Source organism: Carettochelys insculpta, chromosome 3, assembly GCF_033958435.1.
Source record: "Carettochelys insculpta isolate YL-2023 chromosome 3, ASM3395843v1, whole genome shotgun sequence".
Lineage (NCBI taxonomy): Eukaryota > Metazoa > Chordata > Testudines > Carettochelyidae > Carettochelys > Carettochelys insculpta.
In genome coordinates, this window is record NC_134139.1 from 26,561,276 (window position 1) to 26,578,749 (window position 17,474).

The following is a 17,474-nucleotide window of genomic DNA, read 5'->3' on the forward strand; positions in this document are numbered from 1 at the left end:
TTACAAATTTTCATCACTTTTATATTATTATTAGATCAACATACTGTACTCTAAATGCAAAATGTGGAAGTCTGTATTACTGAAGAATTCCATCAATGTATCAACTGAATGTGCTATTATACCTTGGATTTTCTGCTAAAGCACCCCATTCCTCTGTAGTGCTTTCTCAGTTGGGTCCACAATGTGTTACTTAAAACATGACACATATTGTCTTTTCACACTGACATACGTGTGCACAAACACCTCCATCCTTATTCCTCATTTTTTTAAAAATTTTTGTAAAGAGTAATACAGGAATAAGGCTTTAGAATAGTCCTTTTTGTCAGGGAGCCAAGTTTGCTGTATGTGGCTTGCATTAGTGAATATGACTATCGCAGGGCTTGTGACTCAATTGGCCAGACCCAGCGCTATGAGAGTGGGGCTTGGCCTGCCATCAGTGCTGACCAGACTACATTGCACCTCTCCCAGGTAGCACTCAGTGCTGCCTGGACTGTGCTGCATGGGTCTCTGCTGGCAATTTAAAGGGCCCCAGGCTCCAGACACCACTGCTCCACAGGGGCAGCTTGGAGTACGGGGCCCTTTGCTTGGCCTTGGGGCAACTGCCCCCTTTGCCTACCCCTGTCAGAGGCCCTGGACTATTATATCAGCACTAGAAATACCTGACTAAGAAACCAACACACTGTTTATCTACTTTGAGCCTGAGTGATATGTTTCAACACTTTTGTATCTGAAGAGCTTGAATACACAACCTCATTCTATAAATACCATTACTTGAACAGCTCGTTACTAAAATAAAAACACTGTTGGGTTCTCTCTGTTTTATAAAGGTATTGTAAAATAAAAAGCTACACCTTCCTTTATTATGCTAAAAATGTTTGCTGCATTGCTACTCTATTGTACCTACAATAGCAATTCCATTGATGGGATTGCTTGCACTTGTTTAACATTAATTTTATATTAATATCATGTGACTCTAATGACAAGCTCTATCCTAAAAAGTAAGGATATGAAACAGATCTCAAGGAAAATGATCCCTAAAAGATTAAAGTGGTTGAATAATTTAATTTTCTTATATTTAGAGATAATGTGGTAGCTGATCCTGTTTAGTTAAATTTGGGAAAGGTAGAAGCTGAGCCTACCTTTCCAAGAGAATAAAAACGACAAGGGTCATCCTTCTAACAGAATGCTGCCTTTTTAAAGCTCAGCAAGACTACGCCTACACAGCAGCCCTATTTTGAAATAAGATTTTCCAAAATAGCTATTTTGAACAGGTGCTATTCCTTGTGAAAGGAGGTTTACCAATTTTGAAATAACTCACCCCCTAATAAGAATTTATTTCAAAATAGCGTGTGCATAGTGTAGATGACAGCAAAGTTATTTCAAAATAACAGCTGTTATCTCAAAATAAGATGGCTGTGTAGATGTAGCCAAATAGCCTGCTTTTTAAAATCTCTCCTTATTTTAGTATATTGATCCAGAGTAGTTAGAACAAACTATATAGCAGAAGGCCTATGTCCTCTAATCTTGTTATTTTTTGGAGAATAGATTACATAAGCAGTCTGCAAGGTATGGTTCTCAGAATAGTGTTTTTTAGGGATTGAAAGAGTAGGTTGGAAAAAATATAAAATGTCAGCCTCTTCATGACTGGAATGATGTGAAAACAGAAAAAGCAGTCCAGTAGCACTTTAAAGACTAACAAAATCATTTATTAGGTGATGAGCTTTCGTGGGACAGACCCATGTCTGCAGACCACAGCCATACCAGAACAGACTCAATATTTAAGGCACAGAGAACCAAAAATAGTAATCAAGGTTGACAATCAGAAAAATTATTATCAAGGTGAGCTCTCTGACGGGACAACAGGGAGTGGCAGTCATGGGCCTGGGACCAGCTAATATCCCACTTTGACACCACCACTGGCATCTGACAGGACATTGTGGCCCACCCACCCATGGCTTCTGTTGCTGCCACTGCCCTGCCCCTGCTGACTATCCCACAGGGCATCCTGAACTTGCTCCAATGGCTGAGGGACATGCCCCCTCCTGCTCCCTCTGTCCACCCAAGCCCTGCCTCGGCCTCACCACCTCCATAACTCCCCCTGGCTCCAACTCAGCTCCAACCCAGTCCTAACGGTGGCCCTGACTTCATGGCAGGAGGGTATCCTGAGGCTGATGCCACTCAGGTCCCGCTCCACTTCAGGTTTTTGGCCCACCACCCCTGCCACATTTTGAGGCCCCTGCCCCGTCTCACCCCTCATCCAAGTTTTGATGCCCCCCCAAGCCCTCCTCAATGTACATAGTTCAAAAGTTTTGCACTTCATTTTATTGTAAATAGTTTGTAATCACACCAGTTCTGTTCAACGTTTTTATTTGGTTCAGTAAAATGTTCTTTGTTCACCACATGTGCGTCCATCTTCATTGGGCAGGGGTTGGGGAGGAGGGAGTGGGTGATGGGAGGGGTCATGGGGAAGATGGAGTAGGACTGTTGGCCACGTTGGGAGGGCCCTGGGGGAGGTTTACTGGGGGTGGTAGGAGAAGCTCTTACTTAGGACCTCCCAGGGCTGCACCGTGTCCTCATGGGCCTGGTGGATGGGAGCTGCACCCAGTTGGTCATAGTTGTGGCCAGAGGCTGCCCCCAACCCTGGGAGGAAGGCTTCTCTTTTCCCCTCCACTATGTTGTGCAGGGCACAACAAGCAGCCTCAACTTGGGGGACATTGTGCTCCCCCATGTCGAGGTGGGTGAGTAGGCACTTGAAGCGTGCCTTGAGATGGCCAAAGGCACACTCAACCTGTATCCTGGCCCAGTTGAGCCAACCATTGAAGAGTTCTCAGTTGGGGTCCAGCTGGCTGATTTAGGGCTTCATCAACCACGCCATGAGGGGGTAGGCTTCATCCCCCATAATGCAAAGTAGCATCTGCATGTCCCTGACTACCAGCTCACGATGGAGGACAAATGTGCCCTCCTCCATCCTCCCAGCACAGGCTGGAGTTGCGGAACACAACTGTGTGCCCTGTACACCCACCCAATGTAAGTAACAGTGAAGTGTCCATGGTGGTTGACTGCAGCACCGAGTTCTCCGGGATGCTCCCCTGTAAGGCCACCCCTCTGGCAGCAGGGCTGTACAGGGGTGGGATGGCATGGTTGCCTCGGGATGGGGCTTCCCCTGTTGCCCCTAGCCCACCCCTCACTCCCTGACTCTACTTCCTCAGGGTCTCCCTTTGTCAGCACATCCATCCACCCCACATCTCCATGCAGGGACTGCAGCCTGAGAGCATCTTACCTCCATGAGGAGGACCCCGACTGTGGACTTTCTCACATCATACTGGTTTCCCACCAAGCAGTATCTGTCTGGTGTGGTGAGCTTCCACAGGGCAACTGCAACCCACTTCTCAATGGGGATGGTGGGCCACAGCCAGGTGTGTTGCCTCCATAGGATGGAGGTGAGCTAGACACAGAGTTCTAGGAAGGTGGTCTTCTGCATGCAGAAGTTCTGGAGCCACTGATGGTCATCCCAGTGTCCCATGAGCAGCTGGGTCCCACCAGTCAGAACTGGTGCATTGCCTCCAGATCCACCTGTGCACTCTGGGAGGAGCAGGTCCTGGTGTGGCCATCTGGCAGCAATGGTGATGTCCTTGAAGGTGGTGTGGGGTTGCCCTCCATGAGGAAGAGAAGAAAGGCTGTCAGAAGGTGCCGCAGGTGCTGAAGCACCTGTGTGTGGGGCCAGTGCAAACCCAGGGGCTGCTCTGGCACTGTGGCTTGCTGAAAAGAGCTGTGTCTCCCAGGAACCATTGAAGCCCTTGTCTAGTAGCTGTGCTGTCTCTTGTGGAGGGAGGCATGCCTCAGCATGGGCAGGGCACGTGTGTCTGCAGGGTGGGTACCCCTTAAGGGCACGTCTTGCTGGGGCTCTCGGAGGAAATGATGACCTTGTGACCCTGTCAGCTGTAATTCCAGGTGGCTGTTTTGTCGAGAGACTCTCTCTCAACAGAGCCCATCAAAAGAGCAATCCGCTTTGCTGTCTGGACGCGATCTCGACAGAAGTTTTGTCAGAAGATGTCTTCTGACAAAACGTTCTCTCGACAAATTGCTGTAATCTAGACATAATCTAAGAGAAGAATTTTGTCCTTAAAGATAAGATTTGAATAAAAAAGAGAAATACTATACGAATTCTTTTTTAAAAATTAAACATCGTTTGTTAGGCTGTGATTCAAATCCTCCATGCACTCATTAGAAGGAGAACTTGCAGATCACTGATCTTTCACCTCAGTTTGTCCATCTGAAGTTATGTTTATGGTTCTGTAAATGTCAGATTCACCTCTATAGCCTTTTTAAAAACTTGGCATCACATCAGCTATCCTCCTTTTATATGGTACAGAAGTGATTTAAATCATAGGTTATCTGCCACAGTTAGTAGTTCTCAGTTTCACATTTGAATTCCCCCTTTGTGGTCCGTTGATAACACTCATTCTATATACCCAGCTCCTCAGCCATCACCTCTCTAGGGCAGAGACTCATATAGCTCTCCCTCCTTACTGAGGATTTTCCAGGCTGCTTCGCCACTTACCACCAATGAGCCAGATTGTCATTTTAAACAATGTCTCTGCTTGGCTTTCTCTCCAGAGATATGAACAGTGCAGTTGCTTGCAGCTTCAGGTTGCCATGCTGCTCTGTATAAGTAAACACGTTTTTGAGGTAAACGTATTACAGAGAAAATATTTAAAACAGTAAATTGAAGGTGAAAATGTTAGCAGTTAGCTATCTAAACTGGTTTGGGTGCAGGAAGAGATGGTTACATGTATGATTGATAGCATTTGTGCATATATTTCTATTTCTTGTTGTTGACTTTTTGAGGCAAAAATGAGATTTTAGGAGGGGTTTGAATGCGACAGTGGTAGCGGTATGAATGGGCAGGATTATTGGATCCTTGAAATCTAGATGTTGTGGTCTCAGCATCTGGACACAACATGAGTCAGAGGAATAATGCTCATCCAGCTGCTATTGATCAACTGCTGTTGCCTGAACTTTCAAAGGCAATGGAAAAACCAGGGACTGAGAAGAATATATTCAACCATCCAGCGTGTTGGGAGATTGTCTATCTTTGGAAAGAATTTTAGATCAGAAACAGTGTATCCATAAGGGTCTCCAAACTCCTGTTGGATCTATGCTCTATGTAGCCTTTAATCTATTATTTATGGTTGCCTTTCTGTAAAATAAAAATATTCAGTGGATTAAGTCATTATTGTCTTCTTTCTTATCACTTCCCCATTCAGGGGGTTTGTGACATTTACAGCCTTCTTCCAAAATGTATGATAGTACATCCGGCTGTCATACAAATTGGTCTCTATACTGAATCTTTGGGTTCTCTCATCATCTTCCACCTAGTATCGTTGTGATGGCCATCCTACCAATATAACTTTCAGGTCTCCGGTGGACAGGTCCATACTAATGTATAGCTTACACTCCCTCAAATTCTCTTCAATAGAGGCAACCAGCATTGGTCCTCCCACTTTTACTTGTTTCTTATCATAGATTGTCCAATCATTTGACCATCTCAGCATCTTCTTTTCCATGGTAGAGAGCATACTTACTTCTCTTCTTGTGGCTTGCCGCAAGTTAGGGAAATGTCCTGTAGATGTTGAACAGCAATGACTACTCAATAAGCAATTGCAAACTAACTGGTGGTGTCTGCCAGTAGGGCATGGTGGGATAGCTGGTGTTATGGCTACTGCTATTAAATGCCACGCTGGCCCTATGGCGAAGCCATCAAGGCAAATAAAGACCAGCGGGGGCAGTGGGTAATGTAAGCAAGGGAAGACACTGACTTTCCAAAATTACCTACACTTCCCAGCTCAAGGCTGAGAGTGTGATGCCAAAGCCTGGCTCCATGGCTGCCAGGAAAAGCTGGGGCTGTGGTGCCAACAGCCCAGTTCCCCAGCCGGTGGGGAGGGCTCTGGCCATGGTGCAGGTGGGAAGGTCTGGGGCTGTGGTGCAGCAGCCCAGCTCCTCAGCTGCCAGGGAGGGCTGGGGCCATGGCTGTCAGGAAAGGGCTCAAATCACGATGGCTGGGCAAGGCTTGTGCTGCCCTAGCCAGGGAAGGGTGGGGCCTGAGGTTGTGGCACAGGGGGAGGGCTGGAGCTGTGGCACAGCAGCCTGGCTCTTTGGCCACTGAGAATGGCTAGGATCAGGTGTGTCTTGGGGGGCAGAAGGGAAGAAATTGGAAGGGGCAGTGCACTGGCGGTGGTAAGGGTGAGGCCTCAGGGATGGGAGGGATAGGGCTGGGGCTTGTCTTCCCTAGCAGTGCCTTCACCTGCCATCCATGAAACCACCTTAAATATGTCATGCCAGGGCAGGTGGATTTCACTAGCCTCCATAGGCAGCTCCCCCACGGTTAAGGAAACTCCAGTTTCAAACCCAGGGTGTCAGGATGGGACGGCTGACTTCTTAAGCTTATCTAATAGCTATGCTTATGTGAACTGATGTCCATATCAAGTGTGCCTCAGAGGATTAGGACCTTCTCCACAAGTGACATGAAGTAGCCTTAACTGACTACTATAGATGGATGAGAGCTGCTAAAGTGAGTAAGCAGATTAAACTGAGATTTCTGCAAGCTGGAATGTAGGAATGCTTATTGGAAGAAGCATGGCGATATGGGAGGCATTAAATAGGAAAAGATAGTGGACTAAGTAAGTTCTTAAAAATTGTCTTGAAAAAATATCTACAATAATTGTTATAATAATTCAGAGCTCTTAAATTTAAGATGTGCTAAATGAACATTTGCTGTCCACAAATAAATTTTTGAAAAAATTGCTCAAATTCAACCCTGGTGTAATTCAGTTGACTTTGAGGACACCCGGCCCATTCTCCTCAATAATACTATCTCTACAATGTGTACTTGGTTAGAAGTAGAATTCAGGGATAACTAACTTAGTGTAAGATTCAAAACTTAAAGTTATGACATTGAACTAAATTCAATGTAAGTAAAACGGTGCAGTTCTCCTGATTTTTGGTCCACTGGGTCCACTTTTGCCTTCCTTATGTACAATCCATTAACTTCAATGCGGCTAAATTGGTGTAATAAAGGTTAGAATTGTGGTGACAGATGGCAGAACAAGGAGCAATGGTCTGAAGTTACAGGAGAGGAGTAGTTTGGATATGAGGAAAAAATACTTCACCAGGAGGGTGGTGAAGCACTGGAATGCATTGCCAATAGAGATGCTGGATTCTCCATCCCTAGAGGTTTTTAAGTCCTGGCTTGACAATGTCTGGGATGACTTAGTTTGGGTTGATCCTGCTTGAAGTAGGGGGCTGAACTAGATGACCTCCTGAGGTCCCTTCCAACCCTATGATTCTATGACTTGACCCATTCACTCTAGAGGAGAAAGTCTGCTCCATGTTCTGTTGCTACCTGTAATCTATTGAAACTACTTTGCTCATACTATACAAAGGCTAACTAAAGCTGCCCATGAATGGTTTGTCTACAGGAGAAAAAAATGTGAGTTCAATCACCTCTCCCAACCCTTGCACATTGTCTGAGGTGGTTATTCACATACTGTGCAACTGTAAAATTTGTAAGTGATATTTGTCACCTTCACTGTATTCTTGAAACCAACTTAAAACTGTTTTCTCACACACATTCAAAATTTCAGGAAACTGAATAAATGAGTGTGCTCCAGGTTGAATTCCACACAAGAATAGCTTCAAGCTTGGGTATAAAGTACAGCTGTTCAAATGAAATCAGACATCATACAGAAAGGCATAAAGATGGATAGATAAATGGTTTATGGAATTAAAAATAGTCAGGTTAGGGGCCTTTTACTTTCACATCACTGGTCTGAATTCAGCCCATATCAGTAATTATTTAGAAAATCATAATTTCATGGCTAAGGCCCATGTGACAGCGTGATCTCAGTTCAGTTTGGGTACTATTAATACAATTATGCAATCCTTCCTTAGGTGAAGTAATACTTTCTCATGCAAGTAATCCCACAGCTCACATATATGTCTCCATTGAACTTAATGGGACTGTTCATATGAGCTAATAGAATTCAATGTAAGTAATGGTGGTAGAATTGGGCCCTAAAGGTAGACAAGGTGTTTGATGCGTTGTATTTTACTGCTGTATATGGAGAGAATTTGCCATTTGCACCCTTCCTTTGTCACTGTCATGGCTGGGTGAATTTGCAGTTTGCTTTTCACTTTAAAGGTCAATTTATAGAGACATTCAAACTCATATATCAGGGAATGTGTATGTCTATGAATCAGAAATATACACAGTATGCAAGAGTAAAGGACTATGCAGGTAGAGAGGAAAAGAAGTATGACACAGCACTCCCTTTTGTCCTAACCATGCCAACTGTGTAGATGGAAGTCACATATCATTTAGTTACACTATTGTGAAGGTTTCTGTAGACACACTTATTTCTGTTTAAACCACTCTTATTTCAGTTTAAATTGTTTAGAAATTGGTTTAAAAACAATTTGTTTAACCACTACAACTTGCACACCTAGAGAAGGCTACAGCCACTCTGCTACTACAGGTTGAACCTCTCAAGTCCAGCACTCTAGTCTGGCAACATCTATAACCTGGCATGATTTTAGTTAGCCATATACCACTTATCATGGGTGTACCCAACTTTCCCATGGTCCCATAAAGTTTGTTTACAGCCACCAGCCCTGACTTTCAGCATTCTGTGTTGTTACACAGCTCTGATTTACCCATAAACACCTTTTAAGAGCCCTCTAATCAGTGGGAGTGTTGGTGATATTGCTAGACAATATTGACCTACTGTGGGCCAGCAAATTCTCTTGTTCAGCACTGGTCAGGTCCTGATGGTGCTAGACTAGAGAGGTTCAACCTGCAGTACTCATCAATGCTTTCAAAAGCAACTTGGGATGCTTTGCTTATGAAAGTCAAAACATGGGTATTTGGAATAATAACTTGTCTTTTCTATATTGGCAGGGAACACTAAAGGCATTTTTGTGCATATTGTGCATTTTAACTCTATTTTTGCCTGAAATTTCACCCCTTTTGCACTCCCTGCACAACTTCTGCTACTGAGTGGCATGCTGACTGATCACCACCTTTCATTCCAGTCCAGCAGCAGTATTTCAGCGGTGGTGTCCCTATAGTTTTGTGAGAGGTGTGTGGGTAAGTGCTGTATAAAAAGCCTTAGTTCAGATAATGGTATCCCTAGCTGTTCTTTAATACTGACTTGCTCATTTTATGATTCGGAGAAGTATATCTGACTGATTGTTCTTGTCCACCAAGGGACTAATCCAGCAAGGTCATGATCCCCAGCCAAGGTGTACTGAGCACCTTCAATTCACCTGAAGACAAGGAAAGTTGAGGGTGCATTTGGCAACAGATGCACAATATCAGAGTCAGGTCCTAAATTAATAAAAATGCCCCCTACCCCCATGCCCTTTCATTTAATGCCTCTAAGCTTGGCCTGGCTCTGACTATTAGAAATTGGCACTGGAAAATGTCGAATCATTAAACTGCGCCCAAAACAATTGATAAATTAGCTGGCGTTCTTCCAAGTTCCTTCTCAGAGTTTAAGTTTTTAGCTGTGTCATTCACAGGGAGGTGACTCATCCCACCATTTATAAAGCCTTGCGCAGGCTGGAAAGCTACTGTGTATAGCCACCGTGCAGCCAGAGACGGGATTCGCTACTTCATCTCCACCGCAGCAGCCTGTCAGTGTGACAAGGCGGGCCCTGGGGTGGGGTGGAGGGGCGCTGCCGCTGGTACTAGTTTCATCCCTCCGCCCCCCCCCCCCATCCGCAAAAAAAGTTTTTTGCCCAAACATGTCTGCGCGCCGCAGGCTGGAGCCGTTCCTCCTCGCAGCTCCACCCTGAAACGGAGCCATCCTTTCTCCCGTTCCCCTATCCCCGCGCAGCCCCGCCCGGCTGCACCACGGAACCCCACCCCTCGCCGCAGTCATACAGAACCGGCTCCTCTCCCCGCAGACACAAAGCGCCCCCCCCCACACCCCAACCTTCAGGGGCGCACGGCCCCCCGGCCACGCCCGCGACCCCTGCACATACGCAGCCCCTCAGGCCTCCCCCCCCACCCCATCGGGACGGGCCCCACCCGCGTTTTCTGCCCGAACTTCACCCGACTTCCACATCCCGCCTCAGCCCCCAGCCCCTCTTGAATATTCATAAGGCAGCTGCGGCTGTAGCTTCTCTTATTGGTTCTTCGTCTGAGTCCCGCCTTTATCTTCACTTCCCATTGGCTGGCCGGGTTGTCCTTCTCGTGTCTCGCGGGAGGGAGGAGGGAATAGCCCTGCCTCCCCTCTCCACCCCTTCCCCGTCTGACTCAACAGGGCGTGGAGGCTCCGTACCGCGGCAGCTGCGCAACCCCCCGCCCGTGAGAGCAGCCGGCGGAGAGAGCCCCGCTCGCTCATTGTTCCTGCCACCCTAGCACCATGGACGAGCCGGAGCAGTCCCCGCTGGTCTCCTCCTCCGGCCCGGCCCGGCCCCCGCAGCCCCGCTTCCACTATCAGTTCGTGCAGGACCCCGAGGAGGAGGAAGACGCGGAGGGGGAAGAGGAGGAGGAAGAGGAGGATGAGGACTTCGACGAGCAGCAGGAGGTGATGGAGAGGAAGCTGCCGGCCATGGCCGCGGTCCCCACCCCGCTGCAGGACCTCGGCGGCTCCGGGGAGCCTCCCCGCCCTATAGCTCCCGAGTTACCCCAGCCGCCAGCGGACCGGAGCCCCCCCGCCGTCTCCTCCTCCTCCTCCTCCTCCTTCAGCCCGTCTCCGCCGCAGGAGCCCGAGCCCCCCGCCCCTCTGCCTCCAAAACCGGAGCCCTCCGCTGGGAGCCCCCAGCCCCCCGCCGCCGCCCCCCGGAGACGGGGCTCGTCTTCGGGCTGTGCTGGTAAGTGTCGCCCTTCGCCCTGTTCCTGCTCCGCGGGGCGGGGAGTAGCTGCGCCAGGGGGCGTGGCTGGCCTGGCCGCGGGGGCTGTGACGGGGGAAGAAGAGGCGCCTGCCCCCACCGACTTCCCTGGCAACGCCGGCCGGGCTGCTTCCGCTGTAGCAATGAGGAGCAGGCGGCTTCGCTGGGTCGTGGGCTGGGCTGGGCTGGGACTGGACGGGACGGCGTGTGGTGTGCGTATCGGGAGATGCTGCCCGCAGCGGCTGGGATCCAGAGCCATATACGCCTATCCGTGTCCCGCCGCCTTCCGCAACCCCCCCCCCCGCATCTCTTTCCCTCTGCTGCTGCCCGCGCCGCCTTCTGCGGTCCCCGGCTGGTTCGGCTCCCTCCGCCCGCCTGCCCCGGCATGGGAGTTGCTGGTTCGAGGCAGGTTCCCCCCCGAGCGTCTCCTGATAACACGCTATTAAATGGGGGGTGGCGGCGGAAACGCGCTGGCTGCTGCTGCTGCCCCCCGCCCCCTATGCGCTGCGCGCACACTCCTGTCTGCGAGTCTCTTCTCGCTGTCTGCCTGCCGGCGCGTCCCACCCGTCCATTGTCCCCCAGCGCCCCACCTCCTGGACCCCGCCGCGCACGCTGGGCGGAGACAGCTGAGCGCAGCGCCTCCTTCCCCGGTGCCCAGCCGAGGAACAAGGGAGCAGCTTCCTGCCGCCGCCCAATGTCCGCAGGCGTGGTGGGGCTGCTGTCATAGCTGCAGTGTGCAGAACTTCGCCAGAGCTTGTGCGGCGTCTGGGCATTGTCTGCCGGGAGAACCTCCTCCCCCGTGTTCTGAGCTAGGGACAGAGCGCGGGGAGGTCATTCTCTGAAAAGAGGGGCTGACGCCAAGAGCCACCTAGGGCCCATTAGGTACCCAGAGCAGGAGGGACGCTGTTAAAATGGACGACAGAGCTGAGTAGTCTGGAGCTGGTGGATTCTAAGTTCAAAAGCTAATTGTGACCCAGTTGTTTACCTGTGTGCCCCCCGCCCCCCGGTTGCCTCATGTGTTCTTCCTCTGGGATATTTTTGGTTTTGAATTTGCTGTAAAACTGGTTTGTGGCGTTTTCAGCTGATACAGTGACATGTTGATTTGATAGTCCTGTATGTAGTGTAATCATATTACAGTGTTAGGATCACTCAGTATCCTGCCTCAACAGTGTGTGATGTACATCAATTTTTACTGGTTGGTGTTGGATGGGGAAGTGGAGGAGGGGCAGTGAACTTTCCTCCTGTTTAAAGTCAGTCTTACTGGGATGTAGTCAGGCAAATGGCAATAGGTAACTTTCTTGTCACATACCCTTTCAAATAAAATACACATTTTTGTGTGTACGTAGCTTCTTAACTGTAAATTCTGCAGCTTTTTTGCTAAAAACTAGTAACATGAAAATGTTTCATTTTTCTCCCCCCAAAAAGGAAACTAATGTAATCCTAATGACAGATAAACATGTTACAGGTGTGGAGATAGACCATCCCTTTCTTCTAGTACAATGCATTTAGAGACTACAAAAGGTGTGGTCTTCATTGTGTTTCATTGTGGAGACTGTATCTCCAACAGCAGAGTGCTTCTTACATTGTATAGGGTATTGGTTTAGTGCTCACAGCTAAGTACCACTTATAAGCCGCCATCTGCATTGCTGTAATATTGAGGCTTCTTTTGGAAATACCCATTCCAAAGTACTGACCAGTATAGCTCTGCCTACTCTGAGATGCTCCTTGCATTGCCATTGTATTTTACCACATCATCTTTAGTTTTGAAACGTGACTAGATCATAGCCAAAGTAGTGTGACTTTAAAAGTAAAGAAATCAACATGCTTCATAGTCATGTTGTCCTTAACCCATGTACAATACATAAGTAAGGCAGTGATAGAAAAATGAAGTAATACATAGAAACACTTGTTTAAGGAAGTGTACTGAGTACTCCCACCCAACTGAGTACTCCCACCGTTTTATCTAAGTGATGCATCTTTTTGAAGTTTGTTAAAAGGATGCTACCTTAAAATCACACTTACCTGAAAATATTGTCACCTAGAGTTGTTACATTTGGCACCAAATATAACTGAAGGAAACTTGCGGTGTATACATTTTTGTGTTTGTTTAATTTATATATTTGACAGCATTGTGTGTAGACATATGCTGGTTTGTTTCCACCTAGTTTTTCTGTTTGTGTGGGTCCTTCAGAAGCATGGGTGGAGGATTTGAGAGAGAGATCAGAATTCCTGGATCTGTTGTTTTTTCAGAGACTGAGAAACACAGGGAGCAGAGCAACACAGGGAGCAGAGCACTTCATGAATCATATCCTCTTTTTAGAGTAGGGATGATGACCTGGGTGGTATTTTCAGAGAGTTCAGGTTGACATGAATTAGAAGAGGCAGAATTTATTGATAAAATTAGTTTAAATTAATCTCAGAGGGGTGACCCTTTTGGTCTGTAGCTTCACAAATAATAAGCAGTCCTGTAGCACTTTAGAGACTCACAAATTTATTAGGTTGTGGGCGTTCATGCATTAGGAGTAAGTTCACTCATGCTCGAGGCTTAGTCGTCTAATAGACTGCAGGAAAATGTTTTGAGTACTTGTATCCGAAACTATTTTTAACTCTTTGTCTCGCTCTTGAAGTATTGTGTATATATTTGCTTTATGTAAGGACTACATGAGTAACTCCATTTTTGTTAGATGACAGAATATTTTACATTTCAAACATATTGGCTATGTCTGTGCTTGTCTCAAACTTCAAAGGGGGCATGATAATCAGGCTGATGGGAGATTAGTAATAAAGTGCTGCAATGCATATGCAGCACTTCATTAGGCTAATTCTCCCCCACGGCAACTTCGGAGTGCTGCCATGTTAAACTTGAAGTGGCCATGGCTACATAGCATGCTAGCACTTCGAAGTATGACACTTCATTAGGCTAATTCTCCCTCGTGGCAACTCCGAAGTGCTGTGTATGCATTGCAGCTCTTCATCAGTAATCTCCCATCAGCTGATTACCATTCCCCCTTCGAAGTTGAGGGCAAGTGTAGACATAGCCATCGTGTATCCTTTTAAACTTTTTGGGGCTAGAACAGTTAGCCTAATAGCTGATGTTGGACGCAATGTAAGTGTTTAGTTTAGCTCCAGTTTAGGCCACAGATTAGTGTCTATATAAAATTGACAGCATTAAGTTTGTGTCTGTATCCTGAGGCAGTATAGCTGACACCTAAGGCCATGTTCAGGCTGCAAAGGAGCCAATGTAAGCCAGCTTCCAGGGCTGTTAACTACTGCCTTTGTTCAGGTGCTTTACCTGGGTTTATGGGCTATTTAGACATTATTGCAGCTTAATCTATGAAAAGACATCTAACGTATGAAATTGACATTTAATAAATGATACATGAAATACAAAGGAATACATATTTTTACTAAATATTTATCTAGGTAACCAAGGTAAAGCTAACCAGTGAATTATAATAGAAATGCCTGTCAGAACATGTTGCCTCTCATGTTTGAAATACATTCATAAACTTAATAAAACAGCATACAAGGCTGAACGGACTAACCATGTACAAATCAAGTGGCACTACTAATGAATATCTTACACTGCTGCATGTTGGGTAACTCTCATTGGGCCCTGCTTTACTATTTGTATACAACTAATCCAAAGGTTGCAGATTATAATTCACTTCTGCTTTAGAGATTGTTACAGGATCAGGAATCTCAGTATGTATCAATCTTCAAGCATGGGTTCATAGAACAATTTATTTACATAGGAGGAAGTGTTAAACAGGGATCATAGCACCAAGCATCTAAGCAGAAGGGGAGCTAAGCAATTTAACTCCTAGCCTAGTACTTCATGATTAAACAGTGACCTATCTATATTCCTTCTTCCAAGTAATGTGCAATTATTACCTACCTTGCTGTGAACAAGCAATTTAAATCCTTTATTAAATACACAGTTCTAAAACAGAATTGTATTCCATTCATTTGTTCTGGTCTGCATGGCTTAATATGTTCAATAGAGAAAAAAGCAGCAACACCTTTAGAGACAAATGTATAAAGTTAAAGGGTAGGACAAGAAAGCAACAATCTTGAATGTATATGCCTTTCCCAGCTACCATTTCTTATCTGAATCAAGTTATCAATATTTTTTCTTGATTTGTTTTTTGAAATACTCTTCACTCATTTAATATAGCATGTCCTACATTGCAGTTTTCCTCTACATATATAAAATTTAGAAAATAGGTTTATTTTCCTATTCGGTTTCCCTTTTTTTAGACTAGGAAATTGATCAGTAGGATGACTGGTTCCAGCAGTGATATCTTTAATTTTTCTCTTCTGCTTCTGTGGTCATGATTATTCAGTGAGTGCATTGTTTTGTCTGAAGTCTCCAGACAGTCATTGCCCATCTGTGTGGGCATGAGAGGGTATTATTACTTTCTCCTTTACCATTAATTAAGTAAAAAGCATGTATTAAATTTTGCAGTGGAAGACTTTGAAAATAGTTACTAGTAGGTCTAATTTTACTTGTGCTGAGTATCTAAATTGTATTTCCATGGGAGTTCTGGAAAAATGAAACCTTACTGTCCAGAGGACTACAGCTTACTGTCCAGAAGATGGCTTTATTTTTTGGCAGGAGTACAGTGTGGTTTAAAACCAATGCTGTAGTAAGAAGCCCAGCACAGGTAATCCTCCCTTTCCAGACACTACAGGAAAATGAAGTAGACCAAACTTTCAGAAGAGTTCAGGGCAACACTTTCAATGAAGGAACCCACTTTTCATGTTTGCCTTAGTTAGATGAGATCAATTTGGAGCTCTGATGGCTGCTTCAGGGAAGCTAGTCTGTCAACAGCTGGACAGAAGGGCTTCAGTTACTTTCCATCCCTTACCCTTGTGAAGCTTTGGCTGGTTTTGATGATAGGTGTGGAACTGTCATGCCAGTTTCACCTTTATGCTGTCAGGGTCCCTATTTCAAGGATTCTTACCTTAATGAGGCATGACTACCCCCACCACCTGCCTCTAAATTTTGTTGCGGTATCATTTTGGCTGGTGACGGAGAGATAGAATACAGACTAACATGGCTATCAAAACAAAAAGCAGTCATGTAGCACTTTAAAGACTAACAAAATAATTTATTAGGTGATGAGCTTTTGTGGGACAAACCCACTTCTTCATTTTGGTTTGTGTTTTACTTACATCTTAAGATGGGGGTGTTTGAATATTTTCAGGAGGTGGAACCCAAATGAGTAAGAGGGTTGTATTTGAATATCTCCTCTAGCACTGGCATTCATTCAGATTACTTTTCTTCTTCTCAGGTCAAATAGCACCCATATGGAAACAATAAAAATTTCTAACAAGTTATCTGATTTTATTTTTAATGAACTTTAATGTGTTAAGTTTCATCATTCTCTTTTTAGAAAAGTTAGCAATGTATTGCATATCCACCCATTCATTCTGTTCTACTGTCCCTCTACTCCCCTGCACATGGGTTCTCTGTTGCCTGTCCCTCTTCACCTCTCTCCTTGCACTTGCTTCTCTGTTCCCTAGACATTTGGTTGTTTTCCCTGCTGTCCAACTGCCTTGTTTTAGTCTCTTTAACTCTCCTGGACTTTTCTCTTCTGCTGCTGATGTAACAGCATTTCCCTTTGTAGGTCATCGTCAATGCAGAAAGAACCCTTACCTCTTGTTCTTAGAAGATGGGAGCTTCCGCTTTTATCTGTGCTTGTTAGCCTGCTTAGCCACAATATTTAGTCCCAATAAAGGATTGTAATGAACCTGCCAAATTTGTTATAGTTCAGAAACAATGCTCCATTTGTGAATGAGAACTCAGTGTATTTTTAGAATTGTAACCTTTCTTCAGATCTTCTTGTGTGCTGTGTCCACCCAAAGCAAGCTGGTCTTCTCAGAGAGCAGCACATTGAATGCTGATAAGCCTTTTCAAGAGCTCAGGGCAAGAGTTTTCACCATGTTCTTAAAGGCGCAGTTCCCATTTCTCTCATTCCATAATTTGCAGAGCTAGGAACAAGAATCATGAATATAAACAATGTAAATGCATTAATAAACAAATATACACAAATTCAACAATAACAGAGAGTAAGCCATGCTAGTCTATACACTATCAAAACAAAAAGCAGTCAAGTAGCACTTTAAAGGCTAGCAAAATAGTTTATTAGGTGAGCTTTTGTGGGACAGACCCCCTTCTTCAGACCATAGCCAGACCAGAACAGACTCTATATTTAAGGCACAGAGAACCAAAAACAGTAAGCAAGGAGGACAAATCAGAAAAAGATAATCAAGGTGAGCAAATCAGAGAGTGAGGGGTGGGGGGAGATCAAGAATTAGATTGAGCCAAGTATGCAGACGAGCCCCTATAGTGACTCAGAAAGTTCCCAGTTCTGAGTCACTATAGGGGCTCGTCTGCATACTTAGCTCAATCTAATTCTTGAAGTATGCAGATGAGCCCCTATAGTGACTCAGAACTGGGAACTTTCTGAGTCACTATAGGGGCTCGTCTGCATACATGGCTCAATCTAATTCTTGATCTCCCCTCACTCTCTGATTTGCTCACCTTGATTATCTTTTTCTGATTTGTCCTC

The 17,474-nt window shown here is 45.6% G+C and overlaps 1 protein-coding gene across 3 annotated transcripts in view; it reads left to right on the plus strand.

The window, feature by feature from the left end:
* The first annotated feature begins 10,313 nt into the window (after positions 1-10,313).
* RTN4 (reticulon 4) overlaps positions 10,314-17,474 on the plus strand; it is a 78,342-nt gene continuing 71,181 nt past the window's right edge. For 2 of the 3 annotated variants that reach the window (XM_074989507.1, XM_074989508.1), the window contains exon 1: positions 10,320-10,878. In XM_074989507.1, the coding sequence (XP_074845608.1) occupies positions 10,428-10,878 (451 nt within the window). In that variant the 5' untranslated portion in view covers positions 10,320-10,427. Of the gene's footprint in view, positions 10,879-17,474 lie in introns of all 3 variants that reach the window. The other variant, XM_074989506.1, reaches the window with a different exon arrangement.